Source organism: Harmonia axyridis, chromosome 1 (genome assembly GCF_914767665.1).
Source record: "Harmonia axyridis chromosome 1, icHarAxyr1.1, whole genome shotgun sequence".
In the NCBI taxonomy this organism is placed as follows: Eukaryota; Metazoa; Arthropoda; class Insecta; order Coleoptera; family Coccinellidae; genus Harmonia; species Harmonia axyridis.
Genome location: NC_059501.1, coordinates 4,306,556 through 4,331,443, shown reverse-complemented (window position 1 = coordinate 4,331,443; position 24,888 = coordinate 4,306,556). Strand labels below are relative to the sequence as shown.

Here is a 24,888-nt window from a genome sequence, read left to right as displayed (position 1 = left end):
GAAAATGTCGATGAAATCATGGACATTGTCGAGTCCGACCGTCATGTAAGCACTGTTTTGATAATACAATAGCTGATAATTGCACAAAGAAAAAACGTTTGGAACCATTTGCATATGGCTTGTCTTAAGAAGAAGGTCGATATATGGGTACCACAGAAGTAACGCAAAAAACCACATAGACCGAATTTACATCAGCGATTCGCTGCTGAATCGCAACAAAATAGATCCATTTTTGATACGGTTGGTGACAATTACGAAAAGTGGATCACTTATGGCAACGTCAAGCAAAAACGGTCTTAGTCGAAACGGTGGTGAGGAAGGTTTTGCTGTGTGTTTGGTAGGATTGCCAAAAAATTATCTACTGTGAGTTATTCCCCTACGACTCAACTATTAACTCGGAACTATACTGCCAACAATTGTACCATCTAAAAGAAGCAATCGCCCAGAATAGAAGAGAGAAATTGTGTTCTATCAGGACAACGCCACACACATTGATAGAAGTTCCGAGAGCTTGGTAAGGAGGTTCTTATGCATCCGCCTTATAGTCCGGACCTGGCACCAAGTGATTATCATCTGTTCCTGTTCATGGCGAAAAACTTTGCTGGTGAAAAATTGGCTTCAACAGAGGTTTTTGGAAATCGACAGTTTCAATTTTATGCCAATAGGGACGAGGACTTCTATGAGAGAGGCATAATGATATAACCTTCAAAATGGCAACAAGTTATCGAACAAAAGGCGAATATTAGACCTAAATTCGATCATTCTAACTATGGTAATTAGAGTCCAGTTTTTCATGCAAACATAATGAATTTCACTTACTACACCTTATATCGAGGTATATAACTTTAAGTTGGCATTACTGTTCAAGATAGCGAACGATTTAACAGATATCAATCAGATATTCTCAGTTTGATTTGGCAATTCATCATGAATAGATTCACGCCTGAACAACGCTTACAAATAGTGCAATTTCATTTCGAAAATAATGGTTCTGTGCGGAATACGTATCACGCACTACGTCCATTTTATTTTGTTTAGCGATGAAGCGCACTTCTGGTTGAATGGCTACGTCAACAAACAAAACTGCTGCATTTGGAGTGAAGCTAATCCTCAAGTGTATGTGGAAACACCGTTACATCCAGAAAAACTGACTGTTTGGTGCGCTTTATGGGCTGGTGGAATCATTGGTCCGTACTTCTTCAAAAACGATGATGGCCAGAACGTTACAGTCAATGGTGATCGGTATAGAGCCATGATTACTAACTTTTTCATTCCTGAATTGAACAACCATGATGTCCAGGAGCTGTGGTTCCAACAAGACGGCGCAACATGTCACACAGCTCGTGCCACAATCGATTTATTGAAAGACACGTTTGGTGACCGCCTAACTTCACGTTTTGGACCTGTGAATTGGCCTCCAAGATCTTGTGATTTAACACCGCTAGACTACTTTTTGTGCGGCTGTGTAAAGTCATTGGTCTATGCGGATAAGCCACAAACAAATTTCATTGAATTCGAGAAATAAGATGATGAAAATGCTATTTTAGAAGAAAGTTGAAACATGGAAGGATCATAATAATTGATGACGTGATGAGCGTATTTTGAATTGGGTTTAGTCCGGCCCTGGCACTTTTGCTATTTGCGATTTCGCACCTCAACGGCCGACTCGGATTCTTTGTGATGGGTCAACTTTCAGGCCGAAGTTTCGGGTTCAAAGGGACAATATTAGTTCGGCACAAACAAGCGTGCGATGATTCTTCGGAATCGAATTTGAGTAGTGGTTGAAGAATCGAAGGCTGTAATCTCTATACACGGAAGTATTTATTTTCCAGATTATTACTTCGAGCGTCCCGACGGGGAGCGTCGGTTGAACGAAAAGGGACGTCGGTTGTACAGGTTCAATTGATAACTTTGGAACGAAAAAACTGAGGGGTGTTTTTTTAGCTGCATGAAAAGTTTTGATGGTTGTTTTCTATGTTTCTACACGATATAACGACTCTTGTTAGTTACCGCGTTTGTTGCTATTTCAATAGATTATTTTTACTGGTTGCTAAGATAAACAGAACAATAAGTGAATCATTTACCGTTCAGCGAACGGTAAGTGAGAATGACTAAATATTTATTGAAATAATTAAATAATTCACAAACTATTCGAATTTATTTAATTAAATATTGAAAGTGCAGAACAACCGATATCTCAGGTTTTTAGAATTTCTCTTTGTGGAGAAGATTCGATATCGCTCATTTTTGAATTATAATGGGTGTTTTTTTTCGAGGTATATAACTTTAATTTGGCATTACTGTTCAAGATGACGACCGATTTAACAGCTGTCAAGTGATTTATTCTCAGTTTGGTTTAGCAATTCGTAATGAATAGACTCACGCCTGAACAACACTTGCAAATAGTGCAATTCTATTTCGAATATGGTACTGTGCGGAATACGTATCGCGCACTAAGTCCATTTTATTTTGTTTAGCGATGAAGCGCACTTCTGGTTGAATGGCTACGTCAACAAACAAAACTGCCGCATTTGGAGTGAAGCTAATCCTCGAGTGTATGTCGAAACACCGTTACATCCAGAAAAACTGACTGTTTGGTGCGCTTTATGGACTGGTGTAATCATTGGTCCGTACTTCTTCAAAAACGATGATGGCCAGAACGTTACAGTCAATGGTGATCGGTATAGAGCCATGATTACTAACTTTTTAATTCCGGAATTGAACAACCATGATGTCCAGGAGCTGTGGTTCCAAAAGACGGCGCAACATGTCACACAGCTCGTGCCACAATCGATTTATTGAAATACACGTTTGGTGACCGCCTAATTTCACATTTTGAACCTGTGAATTGGCCTCCAAGATCTTGTGATTTAACACCGCTAGACTACTTTCTGTGGGGCTATGTAAAGTCATTGTTCTAAGCGGATAAGCCACAAACCCTTGACCATTTGGAAGACAACATTCGCCGTGTTATTGCCGATATACGGCCACAAATGTTGGAAAATGTCATCGAAAATTGGACGTCCAGATTGGACTACATCCGAGCCAGCCGTGGCGGTCATATGCCAGAAGTCATATTTAAAATGTAATGCCACAAGATTATCTTGCGGATAAATAAAATTCATGTCAATCGAATAATCCATCGTTGTTTTATTACAATTTAAAGTTCTATAGCACTAAAAAAAACACCCTTTGTAATAGTTGATAGTTATCATTGCTAGGCAACACTTTTTCATCCGGCAGAGGAAAAGAAGAACTTTTCGATGATCCTATTAGTAAAAATATGACGTTGTTATTGTACGTTAGAAAAAACAACAATATACAATATTCATTAATCCTCAAATTTTACATTCTTGCCGCTACACCCTTCATCAGTGATCCCCTTATTCCCTGCTCGAGAGCTTCTCTACTGAAAATAAAGAACCAGAAGAGCCATAATTCCCGAAAGCTAACCATCAACGTCAAAGACAATCCTGCACGTGATCGGAGCCACGAAGATGATTGAAGTGTACCTTCGATCGTGAGCTATCGATATTGACACCACTCGTAGGAGATGATATCCAGGATCCCGGTTTGATTTCTCGGAGAGATTATGAGGGTTCAACTCCGTACACTTTGCCGTACCCAATCAGGGCTCCGAAAAGTCCCTGGCTAACGTATAAAGAAGGAAGGAACGCGATAAAAATATCCTGTTTATGTGCAACAAAAATGAGATGTGGTTGTTTCGGTTTATGTGGAAATCGATATTTTCGGTGAAATTTGCGATTCTTTTTGAACTTATACTGCGTTTTCTCACCATGAACTCCACGGACATTCTGTTCTGTTTGTCATGGGTTACATATCTGATGATAATTATACAATTAGAAATGGTTTCACTGTGTATGATCTCGAGGAAACAACTGTTTTGTGTTTTCTGAGCTGATTCTATATCAATTTGATGTCCTGAATTCAAATAACGCATTCATTTTTACCTAGAAGCTCGAATTTTTAAGATATACAATTTTAGAGAAATAATAAGTTACATTATTTCAACTCAAATCCATAAGTGTAGTAAACAAAAGTAGAACCAAAATTTTTATTTCAGTTAAACAAAATACAATATTATGTCGTAGGTAGGTACTTACAAACAAAAAAAAACCTTTTCCTACAACTGCTATGAAAAGTAGCGTATTCTTCATAGCTTACTCAATTTCAAAACTATATATATAGCTCATATTGTGGGAAATATTATTTCTCACGGCACTTTGCCCACACCTTGGAAGACCAATGAAATTGGGCTTTTGAGTCGTTTCTATGGAAACGCAATAAATTAGCACATACTGTCAACGAAGGCCATTTTGATTTCAATCAAGTGCATTACTTGAATTATTGAAATTTGTGCAGTTGTAGGAAAAGTATAGTGTGCAACATGTGGAGAAAGTCCTTTTCTCGCTAGTGTGTTTGCGGCACTCGCCTTTCAGGCTCGTGCCACAAACTTCCACACTCGCGAGAAAAGTTGGACTTTCCCCACTTGTTGCACAATATACCATTAAGAAATCAAATAGTCACTCAACATTTCAAAAGCTTATTTTCCGCGAGATTCTTGAATGTTTTTTTTGAACAGTCTCTTTTTAAACTTCAGCAGTAATCTGCCATCATATGCATGTCCCATCTTCCTTGGTAGAGGTCCTCCATAACTAATATCTTGGTGAAATCTTCCACCTTGTCCCTCACTCATGTCTCCTAAATTTTCTGCAAAATGGTCTAAGTGGTTGTGTAAATAGTGTATTATATTGCACCCTAAGGATTTGATACTATCAAGCATCTTGTTAACCTTATAAAAGTTTAATGAGTCTTCTTGATGAAGGATATTTAATATAAATCAAATAATTTGACAACTTTGTGTCTAATCCTTCACAATAATATATCTGTATGATATATTCAGTTTATTTTTGTCTTGGAATATATTCCAATTCTAAAAATGACAAATTTAATAATCAACCAAAAGAAAAATTCAAAATGACTAAAACTGTACAAATTGAGTAAACGGTTAATAAATTGAACAACTAAATTAACATAAAGACAGACGTACGTTTCGGAATTTTTGTATTTAATAATACAATTTTTCCTCCTCAGTGCCTTATAGTTCAACGGAATTATTAAATTTACAAACTTACCACGTGTATATCTACCTCAACAAAATTGCAAGTAAGAAACCACTGACTAAACGTAACGGTTGCTTTTGTGAGGATTCACAGAACAAGCCATTACTTAAGGTAGTCATAGATTTCTTCATTGTTATTCTTTTGAAATACATATACACATCGACATTTACAATTGAATAAACAATTTCAGAAATTCTAAATTTATCAATTGGTTGATACTGACTCTCTAATCAATAAATGATTACATCAAATTATAAAAGTTTAATGAGTCTTCTTGATGAAGGATATTTAATATAAATCAAATAATTTGACAACTTTGTGTCTAATCCTTCACAATAATATATCTGTATGATATATTCAGTTTATTTTTGTCTTGGAATATATTCCAATTCTAAAAATGACAAATTTAATAATCAACCAAAAGAAAAATTCAAAATGACTAAAACTGTACAAATTGAGTAAACGGTTAATAAATTGAACAACTAAATTAACATAAAGACAGACGTACGTTTCGGAATTTTTGTATTTAATAATACAATTTTTCCTCCTCAGTGCCTTATAGTTCAACGGAATTATTAAATTTACAAACTTACCACGTGTATATCTACCTCAACAAAATTGCAAGTAAGAAACCACTGACTAAACGTAACGGTTGCTTTTGTGAGGATTCACAGAACAAGCCATTACTTAAGGTAGTCATAGATTTCTTCATTGTTATTCTTTTGAAATACATATACACATCGACATTTACAATTGAATAAACAATTTCAGAAATTCTAAATTTATCAATTGGTTGATACTGACTCTCTAATCAATAAATGATTACATCAAATTATAAAAGTTTAATGAGTCTTCTTGATGAAGGATATTTAATATAAATCAAATAATTTGACAACTTTGTGTCTAATCCTTCACAATAATATATCTGTATGATATATTCAGTTTATTTTTGTCTTGGAATATATTCCAATTCTAAAAATGACAAATTTAATAATCAACCAAAAGAAAAATTCAAAATGACTAAAACTGTACAAATTGAGTAAACGGTTAATAAATTGAACAACTAAATTAACATAAAGACAGACGTACGTTTCGGAATTTTTGTATTTAATAATACAATTTTTCCTCCTCAGTGCCTTATAGTTCAACGGAATTATTAAATTTACAAACTTACCACGTGTATATCTACCTCAACAAAATTGCAAGTAAGAAACCACTGACTAAACGTAACGGTTGCTTTTGTGAGGATTCACAGAACAAGCCATTACTTAAGGTAGTCATAGATTTCTTCATTGTTATTCTTTTGAAATACATATACACATCGACATTTACAATTGAATAAACAATTTCAGAAATTCTAAATTTATCAATTGGTTGATACTGACTCTCTAATCAATAAATGATTACATCAAATTATAAAAGTTTAATGAGTCTTCTTGATGAAGGATATTTAATATAAATCAAATAATTTGACAACTTTGTGTCTAATCCTTCACAATAATATATCTGTATGATATATTCAGTTTATTTTTGTCTTGGAATATATTCCAATTCTAAAAATGACAAATTTAATAATCAACCAAAAGAAAAATTCAAAATGACTAAAACTGTACAAATTGAGTAAACGGTTAATAAATTGAACAACTAAATTAACATAAAGACAGACGTACGTTTCGGAATTTTTGTATTTAATAATACAATTTTTCCTCCTCAGTGCCTTATAGTTCAACGGAATTGTCATGAACGGGTTGGTCAGAGAAAGTTGACCAATCGTTCACTTATCTCCGGTTGGGATGTTCTTTTAACCCCTGGAAGAGCGGCTTTCCAGAGGTCTCGGAGAATTAATAATTATGTAAGTTTACCAAAGATTTTATACGTAAGTCCGGCCTGTCGCTTCAATGGACAGGTCTTATTAGTTGAATTTTCTTCTCTTGGGACTGGATTAATTTATTGGGTCAATGAAAATCGATTTAAATTTTAAATTAAATATAATAAAGAAAAATAAAAAAAATAACCAAAGTTACAATATCCCTTGAAATGTTGACTCAACGGCCAAAATTTTATAAAAAAAAAAACAAAAAATTATCTCAAATAATTTGTTATTCAAACAAACGAAACAATGTACCAACTTTGAATTTGGGAGAATCAGGACTACTCAAATACTTATTTTCATTGAAAAAAAAAACATTCAAACATCAACAAATAAAATGAAATTAATTAACCAAAAGACTTGCCCTTATCCCGCGATGCTAGGTAAGTATTTTAGGCCCTGCCTAAACCTAGTTTTAATTTTTCACAAACTGCTCACTCGAAAAACGTGTAATTTCTTATATAAAACTTCACTCCCGATCCGCGAACTCCGATCTGACCTAATTTATTCCAAAGAGATTCTAACAAAAAAACAAATTCTAACTTTATCCCAAAAATTCCTAGTTTTCTACTTCTGACCTAATTTAACCGTTCTTACTAAGAGACCCTAAGCGATACTGACTAACTCTTTTGACCTCCTCAAAATATCCTAACATCATACTTCTCTAAGACCGCCCTAACTACTCCTCATGATACCATGTCAATTAGATCATTGGTTAGAACATTTTTCATCTTTTTTCAATAAGAGTCCTTACCTCTACTTCAAACTAAATTTTTCTGTCGATCTCAGCAAGAAACATACTTCAACTCCGCCTAAGACCTTTTTGCTGCGTCATCTGGGAAAGACCCTGACGGTTTTTTCGCATGTATCGAACTCAGATAAGTCAAGATTATTATTATTTTTCTTATCCGTAAAAAATATATTGATTCCACCAACGCAGTGAGACGATAAGTAATGAAAAGCAATAATCGATAAAGAATATATCCAGCTCCTAAGATAAGATCGATTTACACGTAAGTCTCGACCGCTCTTCTGAATTTAACGTCCATCGTTCTGAATAATAATTCTAATAATTTCAATAATTTCCATAATTTCCAAATTTTCGATTTTCTACAATAATTTCAATAAATTCCAAATTTCCGACTTACTACATCACTCCCTCATCCGAAAAAGTTGTGGCATCGGATGCCATAACTTTTCCCTTACTTTAATCCTTATTAACGAAGTAGTCCTTCCTCTCCAGTTATCACAAAATCAAAAATATATCCTATATCAACAATTAGACTGGCTAACTAATTTAAAATATTTCATTCTCAAACTTAAAACTCATCATTATCAAATTTCAAACTGCTTACTACCAGATACAAAATAATAACATAACCTATTAACCAAACTTTTCAGAAGCTAATCTTAAAGAGAAACTATATCATCTCTACCTACCCTAAGATCTTAAAGTCTATGGTGGTATGTTTTCCGACATTATTCAATAATTCATATCAAATATTATTTACTCAAATAAAATGAAAAAGATAAAATCCAAATCCTAATATGTAATAAAACAAAAAAAATCAAAACAATCAAATCAATTCAAAATATTTTGCTCTTATGCACTGCACTAACTCCAGCATGGAGTTTGTTCACTTTTCGGGATTTCAAAATTTCACTATCGCGGCACTTTCTGGTTCCATTATACTGCTTTATTGGATTGTCTGGTGGAATGGTACTATATTTCTTCCATGGATCTCATCTTCGTCACGGAAATAACCTTTTACTTCGACATCCATCATAGTTCTGGTAATCTGCTCTTCTTCTGCTTGATGACGATTCATTTCTCTCATAGGACTTATACTTCATAGACTGGCTAGCTTTATTTTTCCATACAAACTTTCATATGAGGACTGTGGGTCATATAATTCCAAGGCCATATTTAATCATGAATACCATAAGTCCATTCATGAATACTCGACTATCGGTGAGGGAGCCATTTCTCCCAAATCAAACATACTCGTCGTCCAACGACATCTACTATGCTGCTACTCATATTAGCATATTTCTACCATTTATATCTTGGTTTCAAGATTCAGGATTCTCTGAGCATCTTCTTTATCCTCAGTTCCATTGTAATCCCATCTTCTTCTTTCTCCATTTATATAATCTTCTTCAGTCAACATATCTTCTTCCTCGTCTTCTTCTCAGCTTTTCTCTAAAGCTCCTCTTTATCTAAAGCCCATTGATTGATCAACTCTCTAACCAGTTTATCGAAAAGGTGATCGTCACTTCTCAGGTAATATTCAGATGTAATCCACATTGATCTGTATTGTCTGACGTCATGATAGCATTTCAGTTTTGGACATCAACACACATAATTGGAAGTAAGGTTATTCCGTTAACTAGGATTTGATCCATCCATATTCCTGAAGATACTTCCTTCCTTGGTTGTAGACTCTTGAATTTGCAATTTTCCATAAAATATTACAAAACAAAAAAAAACTGTGCATTATTTCGCTCTAACTAGATATTATTATATCTCTTAAAATTTCGTAATCAATCAAAAAAAAAAAAACTCAAACCAACTAATTATATGAACATAACCACCATAAACGTTCATTGAATTTACCAAAAATAAAATAATTCCATATATTTTACTGTCAAACCCTTGGGTTGAATGTCTCCTTTATATTGTCTCAAATTAACCATTCTGATTTCCAAAAAAAAAAACTATTGCATTGAATAAATCATTAAAAATCTTTAAACAGTTACTCTCTTCTACTATCAATCTCAATCATCTGAGGAAATTGTTTGATAATAATCTTATCATTATCATAAAAACTTAAAGAGCATTCGGCTGCTGAAGGCCACTTCTATAAACTAATCGGTAATAGAAGAGGGGTGAGGATGTCGTCTCAATGACAACTATCATCACCCAGCCGAAGCCCGAACATGCCCACTCTATAGCGCTCAAAATCTCCAAATTTGAAAATTTCTGTACGCATACACAAAGTATATGCGTACTTTATTATCATTTTGAGCAATTTGTTGCCTCTAAGCCGAAAAATATAAAGCATGGTTAAGACCAATTCAAGTCATCTTGTGTCCGAGACCAAAGACACAAGAATCAGGGCATGGAAACTTTTTCTTCAGGTCGAAAAGGTTCAAAAAGACCCCATCATCCTTTTTCATACAAGACGATGTCACAATCAATAGTATTTAAGTCAAATCCAGTATATTCATCAAAAATCCGATATCCCTTACTTTTATATATATATGTCTCTCATATTATTTTTCTTTTAAATTTCTCATCAAAATTTTAAAAAGTCTCATTATCCTCAAATCTAATATAATCAATTCATTCTTCTTACTTTATTCTATCGTCATTCCAAATTTTTAATATCCATTTACTTATTATTCCATAGAAATATTACGCTATAAATCCGCCTTACTTTATTCTGTCGTTGTTCAAAATATTTAATACTCATTTACTTCTTATCTCAAAGAAAAGGTTACTCTCTAAATCCGCTTTACTTTATTCTGTCGTCGCCGTCGTTCCAAATATGTTACTCATTTCCAAAATAAACTGTAGAATATAACCAAAAAAAAAAAAATATTTTTTTTTTTTTCTAAAAAAAAATTAAAACATCCATATCTCAAAATGGGAACCTATATCCGGTAGTGACTTCCTTGGAAGAAGGAGCCACTAGAATCTCACGTTGGGCAGGGTCGACTCAATTCCCTGAGGGACCTGTGTCCCACGTTACCCGTAAAATTTCGAAATTGAAAACAAACTCGGTTTTATATCATCCAAAAATTGCAAAAAAAAAAATTATCTTCTCTCCCGAACAGCCTACACTACACCTAACCTACAATTTATTAACTCTTCACTATTTATAAGAATGGAATTCAAAACAAAATAAATCAACGTAAAATTGGCAACTCTCTATATACCTCACTTCTACTAGTTCTTACTAAATATCCCGAGTTCCGCATAATTCTAGAATGATTTTAGTACAATGTTTCCCAAAAACTGAAACTGTAGTTATAATCCGAAATGCCTATTCTCCCTCTTTCTTTGTGTTCAAAATCAAACTATTTATCTACTTCATTGCCTTTTCAAGCCTTTCACTGTCAAAACTAAAAAAGTCCTTATTCATTTTTCCTGAAGTCAACTTTTTCCTAAACTCAAAATATTCGTATTCAGAATCATCTCAATAAAATCCTAAAATGAAAAAAACCACTAATGTTTCCTCATACAAAACTTTTATTGAAATTCCAAAACCTACTCAAAAAAACTATCATCATTACTCCTTAAGTGTCTTGATTCCATAAATTGATTCCTTAAATAATTTTATAATACCCAAATTACTTATATGTCTCTTCAAATATTTCGAGAATCAAACTATCATAAATCCCAAAAAAAAACTTATTCTGATTTCACTTCGCTATACTTCTCAAGTTCCTTAATCTGAAATAAAATTAATCAAATTTTACCAATATTATCAATTATCAATCATTTTACGCAATTATCAAAAATCTCCAAAAAAAAACAAAGTTTCCATAATTCGTCAAACCTATAAAAAAAAAATCACCAAAATTTCCATTACCTATCCAAAATGTCGAAAATTTACCAAAATATGAATAATCTATATTACAATGGATTTATCTGTATGTACCGTTATCTATTAATCCCAACCCCATCGATCCGGTGGGCGACGTACTCTAGTCGATCTACGTAGAGGGATTTCCTCCTCCTCTATTTCCTCATTTTCAAATTGCGCTCGATTCAACCTCATAATCATCCTCATCGGCGAAAATTTTCGTATCTCAGTCCGTTCATCATCAGATTCAGTCTCGCTACCGTCCGTATCTACTTTTTCCGAACCGTCGGATTCTTCTATATCTATCCCAAACTCTCGATTTCTCGCGGTATACGATTTTAACCTATCTACATGAACAACTTGTTCCTCTCTACCCCCACATTTCCTAATTCTATAGGTCATCGGACCAAGCAATTCCACGATCCTACAAGGTCCTACCCAAGGCTCCATTAACTTTTTTGATATACCTTGTTTCGCCGACATTTTTTTCAAATAAACTAATTCTCCTACGTCAAATTGAGGAACCACTGTATTTTCGTCAAATTTCTCAACACTATAAGATTTTACCTTTTTTATTGGCTCATTTAATTCCCGAGATTTCGTACTTGTAATATTTTGCTTCGAAATTTTTCCTTTTCCACGGATTTTTTTCTCATCTCTTTCTATGATCCCTATCGCTTCGTCAACGCTTATTTCTTCAATATCACTGTTTGACTGATTTATCCCTTCTCGTTTTGAAAAACCTTTTGTTTCCAATTCCGCTATATTTTCCACTTGAATACCTATATCTCTCATCGCCAAATTTCTTTTCTCCTCGTAATTTTCCGTTTGAGTACCGACCTCCGTTTTTACCTGCAATTTCTCTCTTTCACCTTGTTTTTCCAGACTAACCTGCCTTACCCTGAAGTGATTAACTTGTATTTCCTCTTTCTTCTCCTCTGTATATCTATCCCCTGTATACATACCTTCATTCAAATCTTTATTCAGAAATTTAAACTCTCTTCCCCACATAATTACCGATGGTTCGTGTTCATACTTAATATGCGCTTGATTTTCCTTAAGAAAATCCCTACCTAGTATTATATCAACGTTTCCTAATATTTCATCATCCACTAATATGACCGTACAATCTATCTTCAATCCTTCTCCTATTGGACTTACCGCAATATTCGCCGTACCCCAGGTACGTACATAATCACCTGATACGCTAGTTAAATCACCGTCAACACCGTATTCATTGATCTCGTCTCTTGAAATCAATCCTCTTTTTACGAGAGACACCGCTGCTCCTGTATCTATTAAACAAACACCTATCTTTCCGTTGATACTTAATTTTATCAAATGTGGTACGTCATGCATTCCTGCCGAATGTACTTCCGGAATTATCAGGACCGTACGTTCCCTAAATTCCCTTCTAGGTAGCCGCATTTTTGGAGAACGCAATCCGTTCTGAATATCGACATCCTTATTACACGTATTTACCGGCAATTTCTCTTTCTCGCTTAGTTTCTCCGACCTAACTTGATTTACACAATTCTCTTCAAATTTTCCCCATGATCCCATATTACTTGTTCCCTGATTACACGATTCAACTTTCTTTCTCATCTCTATAGTCTTTTTCGTCTTTTCGAATGGCAAATTTATTTTTTGTGAAAAATTTCTATTAATATGTATCGTTCCAATGTCAAAATCTTTTCGTCCTCCTGGTTCTATCTCACGATCGTTCCTAGCACATTCCTTTACCCAGCGCCCCGGCTGATTATCGATAATTCGCACTCCTTGAGTTTTATGTATCGCTCTCGTATTATTCCTACATTCTCTTGCGAAATGACCTAATTGACCACACGAAAAACAAATATTCTCAACTTTTTGTCCTCTTTTTCCCCCAATTAATCCAGTATTCCTACAATTTTTCGCAATATGTCCTTTCTTCTCGCATAATTGGCAAGTTATTTCACATTCAATTACCGATATTTTTGAATTAAATGACCTGTATCCCTGAATAATTCTATTTTTCATTTCATGTAATTTTACCAATTCTTCCGCTTTCTCTAAATCCAAATTTTTTTCTAGTAACAAAAACATACCAACCTCTTTCATAATATCTTTTCGAAGTCCCATTTTAAACTGATTTAAAATCAAATTCGTATTCATCTTTCTTATACCCAATTCTTCCTCTTTCGTCGCTCCAATCAAATCTTCAGTTAATAATTCTGCGCCAATAGTTTTTAATCTGGTACAAAATGAAGATACATCCTCATCTTGTCTTTGTATACATCTACTCAAATTCCACTGACATTCCCCCGGAAATTTTTGCGACATAAATTTTTCAGTTAGTCTCAATTTTAATTCTGCATAAGTCAATAAATTTAAAGTAACATCTGATTTAAAATAGCTGTATGCTTCGCCTACTAATTTTAGTTTCAATAGAGTGAGGGTTTCGTCCTCACTCCAACCTTCTATTTTTGCCCTTAGTTCTAATTTATCAAAATATCTCAAAGCTTCTTTTCCTGAAAAATTTTCCAAGGTAGTCAACATCATTCCTAGCGAATAACATTGCATATTTACTATTGCCGGATTCACAAGTGGATTTCCGCCTGGCGCATTAACTGAAGTAGCGCTATTAACAGTACCAGGTAGAGGAGGTGTAATCGACATTTTCAATTAAATTTGAATATCAAAAATTAATAACAATAATATAACCAATACAATAATTTACCTTTACCCTTATATATTTGGTATCCCACGTTGATCAACTGTCTGACCTTTACCTGAAATTCCCTAAAATTTCTTTTCACCGAAAACTGTAAATTCCAAAACTAACACAAACCTGACTTCAATGTCTACTTGAAACTATTTTTCAAATTTGAAGAATTAGAAAATGGATCAAAACTTACTTAAAAATAATTTTGTGAGAAAAATCACTTTAATAAAAAAAATGTCCCAAAACAAATACCTCTAATTAATTATGAAATTTATTCACTTCTACTTCTAGATTTAGAAAATTAACGTTCAACGAAAAATTAACTAAGTATAATTCAGGCCCAACAGCTGATTTTCTCCAACTCCCTAAATAACATACCAAAATAATCAAAATTTGTCACACTCCTCTACCTCAACAAAATTATATGTTTTCACATTTAACAACAATACGCTCAAAACAATTCAAATTCCAAAATATATGACATAAATGAGACAAAGTCTAATCATCCGAAAATCTCCCAATTCAACAGTTCCACGCATAAACTACCAAGAATAACTCTTCGGAAAATATCCAATCCCAAAAACAAAAATCAACAATTATCCCTTAAGCTGTCACCAAATTGTCATGAACGGGTTGGTCAGAGAAAGTTGACCAATCGTTCACTTATCTCCGGTTGGGATGTTCTTTTAACCCCTGGAAGAGCGGCTTTCCAGAGGTCTCGGAGAATTAATAATTATGTAAGTTTACCAAAGATTTTATACGTAAGTCCGGCCTGTCGCTTCAATGGACAGGTCTTATTAGTTGAATTTTCTTCTCTTGGGACTGGATTAATTTATTGGGTCAATGAAAATCGATTTAAATTTTAAATTAAATATAATAAAGAAAAATAAAAAAAATAACCAAAGTTACAATATCCCTTGAAATGTTGACTCAACGGCCAAAATTTTATAAAAAAAAAAACAAAAAATTATCTCAAATAATTTGTTATTCAAACAAACGAAACAATGTACCAACTTTGAATTTGGGAGAATCAGGACTACTCAAATACTTATTTTCATTGAAAAAAAAAACATTCAAACATCAACAAATAAAATGAAATTAATTAACCAAAAGACTTGCCCTTATCCCGCGATGCTAGGTAAGTATTTTAGGCCCTGCCTAAACCTAGTTTTAATTTTTCACAAACTGCTCACTCGAAAAACGTGTAATTTCTTATATAAAACTTCACTCCCGATCCGCGAACTCCGATCTGACCTAATTTATTCCAAAGAGATTCTAACAAAAAAACAAATTCTAACTTTATCCCAAAAATTCCTAGTTTTCTACTTCTGACCTAATTTAACCGTTCTTACTAAGAGACCCTAAGCGATACTGACTAACTCTTTTGACCTCCTCAAAATATCCTAACATCATACTTCTCTAAGACCGCCCTAACTACTCCTCATGATACCATGTCAATTAGATCATTGGTTAGAACATTTTTCATCTTTTTTCAATAAGAGTCCTTACCTCTACTTCAAACTAAATTTTTCTGTCGATCTCAGCAAGAAACATACTTCAACTCCGCCTAAGACCTTTTTGCTGCGTCATCTGGGAAAGACCCTGACGGTTTTTTCGCATGTATCGAACTCAGATAAGTCAAGATTATTATTATTTTTCTTATCCGTAAAAAATATATTGATTCCACCAACGCAGTGAGACGATAAGTAATGAAAAGCAATAATCGATAAAGAATATATCCAGCTCCTAAGATAAGATCGATTTACACGTAAGTCTCGACCGCTCTTCTGAATTTAACGTCCATCGTTCTGAATAATAATTCTAATAATTTCAATAATTTCCATAATTTCCAAATTTTCGATTTTCTACAATAATTTCAATAAATTCCAAATTTCCGACTTACTACAGAATTATTAAATTTACAAACTTACCACGTGTATATCTACCTCAACAAAATTGCAAGTAAGAAACCACTGACTAAACGTAACGGTTGCTTTTGTGAGGATTCACAGAACAAGCCATTACTTAAGGTAGTCATAGATTTCTTCATTGTTATTCTTTTGAAATACATATACACATCGACATTTACAATTGAATAAACAATTTCAGAAATTCTAAATTTATCAATTGGTTGATACTGACTCTCTAATCAATAAATGATTACATCAAATTATAAAAGTTTAATGAGTCTTCTTGATGAAGGATATTTAATATAAATCAAATAATTTGACAACTTTGTGTCTAATCCTTCACAATAATATATCTGTATGATATATTCAGACTGAATATATCCTAATCCTTCACAATAATATATCTGTATGATATATTCAGACTGAATATATCATACAGATATATTATTGTGAAGGATTAGACACAAAGTTGTCAAATTATTTGATTTATATTAAATATCCTTCATCAAGAAGACTCATTAAACTTTTATAATTTGATGTAATCATTTATTGATTAGAGAGTCAGTATCAACCAATTGATAAATTTAGAATTTCTGAAATTGTTTATTCAATTGTAAATGTCGATGTGTATATGTATTTCAAAAGAATAACAATGAAGAAATCTATGACTACCTTAAGTAATGGCTTGTTCTGTGAATCCTCACAAAAGCAACCGTTACGTTTAGTCAGTGGTTTCTTACTTGCAATTTTGTTGAGGTAGATATACACGTGGTAAGTTTGTAAATTTAATAATTCCGTTGAACTATAAGGCACTGAGGAGGAAAAATTGTATTATTAAATACAAAAATTCCGAAACGTACGTCTGTCTTTATGTTAATTTAGTTGTTCAATTTATTAACCGTTTACTCAATTTGTACAGTTTTAGTCATTTTGAATTTTTCTTTTGGTTGATTATTAAATTTGTCATTTTTAGAATTGGAATATATTCCAAGACAAAAATAAACTGAATATATCATACAGATATATTATTGTGAAGGATTAGACACAAAGTTGTCAAATTATTTGATTTATCTTGTTAACCATTTCTATATAGTTTTGTGCTTTATGTTTGCCTAGAAAACTTTCTACAACTGCAACAAATGATGTCCAAGCTTCTCGTTCAACTTGATTCATTAAATTCATGAAGGCAGGATCCTTAATTAATTGTCTTATTTGTGGGCCATCAAATATCCCTGCTTTGAGTTTTTCTGTGCTCAACTGATGCATTTTTATCCGATATTTGCAAAACATGACCCATTCTTATCAAGAGCTTCTACAATTTTCTTCATTGAGCCCAAATTTATATGTAACGGAGGAAGTATGTTTTTTTTTTCTTTTTCATTCAAAGCGACGTTAATGACATTGTTTTCCCCAACGTCCATGTTTTCTCTCTGAGGCCAATCATTTCTAATCCAGTGGTGTGTTTTGTCCCTACTATCCCAGAGGCACAAGAAACACGGATATTTCATGTAACTACCTTGCTGTCCAAGAAGAAAGTTTAACATTTTTAAGTCTACATAAATCATCCATTGATGTTCATGATAAAGGGTGTTTTTTTAGAGCTATAGAACTTTAAATTGCAATAAAACAACGATGGATTATTCGATTGACATAAAATTTATTTATCCGCAAGATAATTTTGTGGCATTACATTTTAAATATGATTTCTGGCATATGACCGCCACGGATGGCTCAGATGTAGTCCAATTTGGACGTCTAATTTTCGATTACTTTTTCCAACATTTCTGGCCGTATATCGGCAATAACAAGGCGAATGTTGTCTTCCAAATGGTCAAGGGTTTGTGGCATATCCGCATAGACCAATGACTTTACATAGCCCCACAGAAAGTAGTCTAACGGTGTTAAATCACAAGATCTTGGAGGCCAATTCACAGATCCAAAACGTGAAATTAGGCGGTCACCGAACGTGTCTTTCAATAAATCGATTGTGGCACGAGGTGTGTGACATGTTGCGCCGTCTTGTTGAAACCACAGCTCCTGGACATCATGGTTGTTCAATTCAGGAATGAAAAAGTTAGTAATCATGTCTCTATACCGATCACCATTGACTGTAACGTTCTGGCCATTATCGTTTTTGAAGAAGTACGGACTAATGATTCCACCAGCCCATAAAGCGTACCAAACAGTCAGTTGTTCTGGATGTAACGGTGTTTCGACATACACTTGAGGATTAGCTTCACTCCAAATGCGGCAGTTTTGTTTGTTGTTCAAACGTCACTCTATTTACGATGAATTGCCAAACCAAACTGAGAATAAATCACTCGACAGCTGTTAAATCGTTCGCCATTTCGAACAGTATTGCCAACTTAAAGGTATATACCTCGAAAAAAAACAACCGTTACTTCATCGCCTGCAAGACCAAAGCTATGGTATTATATTCTTCTTTCAGTTTCGTTGAGTGAGTTAGTGGTATTGAACCATATTTATTCCCATTATGTAGAACACATTTTAAACTTCGCTTTGAACTGTCAATAAATAGGCGCCAATAATTTGGAATATATTCAGAAATCAGAATGTCCCATTCTCCATTCTATCATGAGTCCCCTAATTCCATGACAAAATACAAGATTGTCTTCTTGAGAAAAGAATGGTAGCTTTTTTCTCTTGTACGGTAAAGGGTTATTATGGTTCCTTGTTCCAATGAATTCTTGTCGTTCAACCTAGAAGCCAGTCCTTAAGAAGCCTTTTTCGATAAATTGAGATCCCTGAAGAGATCATTGTTGTTCTTGATGCTTTTCAGCAGGGATGCCGAAAAACTCTTTGCTTCAGGCGCCAAATTTACTCGCGCCGGCCCTGCCTATATATAACAAAAAACGAAGTAATTGAGGACGGCATCTAAACAGTCATGTTCCAAAAAAAAACAAGCTACAATTCAAAAAAATAATTGCTAAAAATGGCTGAAGGGTTCAAAAGGAAACTTTGTTGAGATTTTGTCTGGTGCCCTAATTTATCCGTTGTATATATATATATATATATATTATGGAACTCCTTTCTTCTCCGAATCTACCTCTCAGATGTTTTTTTCATAAAAGATCTAAATGAAATATGAATTTTAAAATGAGATGAATCTAAGGAGCCGTTGTAGGCCTACCAACTCCCAAAAGAAAAAAGTTTCACATCCACGTAACTGGAGCAAGAATAATGGTCCTCATCCCACCCCCGTTGACGTCTGAGTGACAGATTTGACTTGTTATTAGTGCCCATCACAGAGATTTATGCATCATCGGGCGCATAATGCGGTTGAAACTTATCCCTGTTTTGTGGGGCATAAACTGAATATTTTTATCGCGTTTCCCCTATTTTTATACGTATTCCAGGGACTCCTGGGATATTTACTGATTAGCTCATAATCCTAGGGAAATTTAATCATTTTCTGATCCAAACAATGCGTTGTAATAAATGGTACAAGAAGTGGTTTTTCCAGTGAGAAGTTTCATTTTGAAAAGCCAGCTATCTGGGCAGCTGTCAATTTTGACGCTGTCATCTATTATTATTATTATTATTTGAACTGGGGTCGTTTTGGTTCGGTAAGTCTTCCGGGAATTGCGACCATGCAGATCTTTTGTTCTCTACCCTACTCATTCATAGAAACCCAAGGAGGTAGTCAATGACGTTAATAACACTGACAACCTCCTTAGGGGCCTTGGCCGTTACCTCTCTGGTATCCAGGACCATGTGAATGATTTTTAGGCCAGCCAGCTCTGGACACTTGCATATCAAGTGTTCAGCTGTTTCTGCTTCTGATCCACAGAGCCTGCAAATCTCGTCTGCTGACTTTCCCATACGGTACAAATGATGTTTGTACCGACAATGCCCCGTTAGCAGTCCCACCATCATCCGAAGCTCGGCTCGCGACAGCTTCAGGAGCTTTTTGGCGTAGGTAGGTGAAATCTTCACGAATTTCTTTGCCTGAACAAGTCTAGGAGTGTTAGTCCAGTGGATTGTCCTGCTGTTCAACTCCCATAGCTGGACCGCAGCTTTATATTGATCTTTTCCTAGCCCACAGAAAGGCTCAGGTCCAGCAGGTGTTAACCTTGATGCACTTTCTGCAAGTTCATCAGCTTTTTCATTTCCTTCAACCCCACAGTACCTTGGTACCCATAGTAGAGTCACCTTATCTCCTCTGGCCAGTTGCTTTATAGTGTTGTGGCACTCCCAAGTCAGCAAAGACCCCTGGCAACACGATTCTAGGTATCTCAGCTAAAAATGGATCATAACTGAAAATGGAACGATACGCGCTCTAACGACGCACTTTAACTTTTATTCTTTTTTTAACTTTAACAAATTGTTAAAATTGTCTTCAAAAATGGTGAAACTTTTACAGTCACAATGCGAAAAAACCAAAGCCCTTATTTATCCGCAAGATAATCTTGTGGCATAACATTTCAAATAATATTTCTGGCATATGACCGCCACGGCTGGCTCGGATGTAGTCCGATCTGGACGTCCAATTTTCGATGACTTTTTTCAACATTTGTGGCCGTATATCGGCAATAACACGGCGAATGTTAATTTCCAATTGGTCAAGGGTTTGTGGCTTATCCGCATAGACCAATGACTCTACATAGCCCCACAGAAAGTAGTCTAGCGGTGTTAAATCACAAGATCTTGGAGGCCAATTCACAGGTCCAAAACGTGAAATTAGGCGGTCACTAAACGTGTCTTTCAATAAATCGATTGTGGCACGAGCTGTGTGACATGTTGCTCCGTCTTGTTGGAACCACAGCTCCTGGACATCATGGTTGTTCAATTCAGGAATGAAAAAGTCAGTAATCATGGCTCTATAACACCATTGACTGTAACGTTCTGGCAATCATCGTTTTTGAAAAAGTACGGACCAATGATTCCACCAGCCCATAAAGCGGTGTTTCGGCATACCCTTGAGGATAAGCTTCACTCCAAATGCGGCAGTTTTGTTTGTTGACGTAGCTATTCAACCAGAAGTGCGCTTCATCGCTAAACAAAATAAAATGGACGTAGTGCGCGATACGTATTCCGCACAGAACCATTATTTTCGAAATGAAATTGCACTATTTGCAAGCGTTGTTCAGGCGTCACTCTATTCATGATGAATTGCCAAACCAAACGGAAGATAAATCACTTGACAGCTGTTAAATCGGTCGCCATCTTGAACAATAGACCATTAGGTCGCAGTGAAACGGAACATCCTTAATTAAATCTCAATCTTAATCTACTCGAATATGAAAACGATGAGTCACATGTATGAAAACGTTAAAAAATAAATCAAAACAAAGTAATTTCCACAAATATTTTAAGGTTTGCAACAATTGTTTCGCCAATACTGTGGTGGTTAATAGCATAACCTACTGAACTACTGATTAATGAATATTGTTGCCATTACTATTCTAAACTGCATTATTCCTATCGGAAAACCCTTCATAAATAAGATTTTCAACAAACTATGATAAAGAGTAAAAAGTAGCTCATTTCTTTTATCTAACAATCTTATTATGTATTAGATGTAAAGAGCTGAAAAGAATAGCATAACATCATTTTCTCTGAGCAGTGTCCTAAGAGAATTGAGATAAACCATTATTTAAAAGAAGAAATTTCCTACTTCTTTTTGTATTCCAAGTGTAGGAAAAATCTTTCATCCATAATTTTGTTCCAGATGCAGACCTCGATGACATAATTTTTCAACAACCTTCCCAAAAGAGAGCCTTGACCATGTTTGGACGGTGGGGACCAATCAACGAATTAGGTAAAGAAAGATCTTCCATCAGGAGTACTGACAGAATTCATTCTTCTAGTGGCCGGAAGATGGGGCAACCTTTCAGATGGGGTTAATCCTGAAAACAGTTCGGTATAGAACCAAAAAGATAACACCAGTAACTGATGTGTGCTGACTTTTTCTACCTAGAATTCCCCTTACTGAGAAAAAATCAAAATTAATAACGAAAATTAAAAAAAAAATAAATGCATTAATAACGTTAAAATCCATAATAATTAAAAATTCTTATATCGAAAATGTTTTTAAGGAGAATTATTCGAAATGTATTGCAGAATAGGTAATTGATACTTGTGTAAATCCAGCGTTGAAGTTGACACTGAATTTGTAATAGGCTCACACACCTGAAAGAATAGAGTGAAAAAAATAATTAAGAGATTCTGTTACGACAAACCACTACAAGAAAATATTTTGACATATTTCCAGTGGTTTTTTGAAACTAATATGTAATGGCTTGGACAATTTTTCGATGTGTTCGATGCATTTTTAGAAGAAGGCTCGAAAGTTGCTAGAAAATTGCGAACTTCAGTTTGTTCAAAACGAATATACCGAAAAAAATAGGAGAATTGAGGAGAGCCCGGAAAACGTTTATACAATTTCCACCAATTTCAGAGGATATATTTGCATATTTGTGCAAAATTTAAGCTCGATATCGTTAAAATTACGAGGTGTGAAAAATGTGATTATAAACGCTGATTTATGGCTTTTTAACAAGAGTTTGAAAACAAATTTTTCCATGGATTTATGAAAACATAATTGTTGATAGGAAGTATGAATATGAAATGTGAAGTACTAAATTGTTTGTTGTTCTCTGAAAAGTTTTCAATGGTAGAGCTATAAAAGCCATACTGAATATTTTAATCTGACAAATACGTACTTTGAAGCGATTACATCTTTCATAAGAATCATACAATTGGCATAGCAAAAATTTTCATCATTATTGAAGTTTCCTGACTCGATTTTTCATTCATTAATTTTTTTCAAGTGATTCTTCTTTCAGCTCATTGGTTGAATTATAATGGAAACATTCAACTGAAAAATTTCATCAGCAATTATTACAGATAAATACTAGAAATTTCTGTAATGATCGAACCTATATTAAATAATAAAACTACCCTCAGCAGTGATTTGAATGAATCCATTTCAATTCAGTTTAGGTATATTATGAATTTTATACTGAACAATTCAAATATTTCCTGAACTTGAAAATAATAATATTAATTGTAAAATTCAGAATAATTCTCCTAGTTGAATATTTTTTATGAAAAACCAAGAAAAATGTACCCATTGATCTCTGCACTTTTTGACCTAGAAATTTGAAATTAAATAACATAAAATTAGAATAATAAATAAAATATAAGGCCTATTATATCAGAACAGATGAAGCAGGCCTAATTTTTCACAAAAGTTACACATCAGTTGCATGGTTTCAATGAGGAAAAAAAAGACTGCAGATTAGAGAAATAGTTTGGTTTGTTTGTTTATATTATGAGACAAAAAAAAAAGGTTGCGACGCGAAAAGGAACTTCTCAATATTTTCAAAGCGATAATTTCCTCTAGGGATATTGATATAGTTGAAAATATCAATTAGATTTATATATTGATACTTGATTTTTTCGAATATTATCATAAATATTGTAAATTAATGCCATATACAATTATTGTATTTATATTAGTTAGATGGGTATCTTCTTCATGTATGATAATAAAGAACGACGAAATCAATTGTTTTTCTTTCATTTTCTGCAGAAATTTTGATTTATATTCCCATTAGTAAACCCTTAAGAAGAAGAACTTTTCAAAAGAAGTGCAATGCTCTAAAGTTCAATGAATAATTAAAGTTCAATTAATATTAAGGTAAGTATTAACATTGTATGAGATAAAAAACCTGTGATTTTGAACAACCCTGTATGAATAGGGACGTAAATTATTAGACGTAAATGATATAAGGGATATTGGTAATCCATACACGAAATTACAGCTTTCTAGGATTTTAAGTACAGAAGTGAAGCTAAGTGTTCTACAAAAAAAAGTGAATCAATTACTCAAAAACCGCTAAAGAGGCTACGGCAAACCGAAAAGAGTAATAATATAAAGGGTGTACGAAATATCGAAATTGTTAGCACTTTTTTATATAAGCGGCAACACAGTTTTCTGAAAATTTAGATAGATAGATAGAGCAGTTGTTTCTATAGAAGAAAACCAAATCTATGATAAATATCATAAGGTAATAAGGGCATCATGTTCAAACGATTGCACCAAATTGGATAATTCTTTTTTTATTGTGTTCATTACTGCCATTAGATCATACAACAAAAAACCTTAGAAAAATCGCACGGAAAAGAAAGAAAAAGCTTTCATTTTTTCTCCGACTCAGCACTCAGCTAACAATCATAGAGTCTAAATCGACACTTCGAAGAATATACACTGTGCAAAAAAATTAACGCACATTCTGAAAATCTCAATTTTAATGAAAGTTAACTCTACATTGACTTTATAACTTATTTTTTATGTTTTCTCGGGAAGGTTTTGAACGAAACAAGACACATTAAATGGAAGAAAAATTCAGGATTTCACCGAATCTTATGTGAAAGAAGAGAAATAAACAATTTTCAAAATACTGGAATGCTGATAAGTGATTTAATACTTGGTATTTCCACCCCTTGCGTTAATTACAGCTCGGCACTGGCCACTGACGGTTCATACTCAAAATGAGTGATCTTAAAATGTTCTGATCTAATCCTTCCCAGATTTCTTTGAGTTGGATTCCTAAGTCATTAAGAGTAGCTGGATCATTTTCTGACCTTCTCAGCCTTCTATTTAGGTTGTCCCAAACCTGCTCAATCGGATTGAGATCTG

At 34.0% G+C, this 24,888-nt stretch overlaps 1 protein-coding gene across 1 annotated transcript in view; it reads left to right on the top strand.

Annotated features, from left to right (window-relative positions):
* Positions 1-23,748, top strand: part of LOC123687079 — a 62,046-nt gene extending 38,298 nt beyond the window's left edge. Inside the window, exon 3 of the mRNA XM_045627016.1 lies at positions 21,913-23,748. Coding sequence (XP_045482972.1) covers positions 21,913-22,088 — 176 coding nt within the window. The 3' untranslated portion in view covers positions 22,089-23,748. The remainder of the gene's footprint in view (positions 1-21,912) is intronic.
* Positions 23,749-24,888: the final 1,140 nt, after the last annotated feature.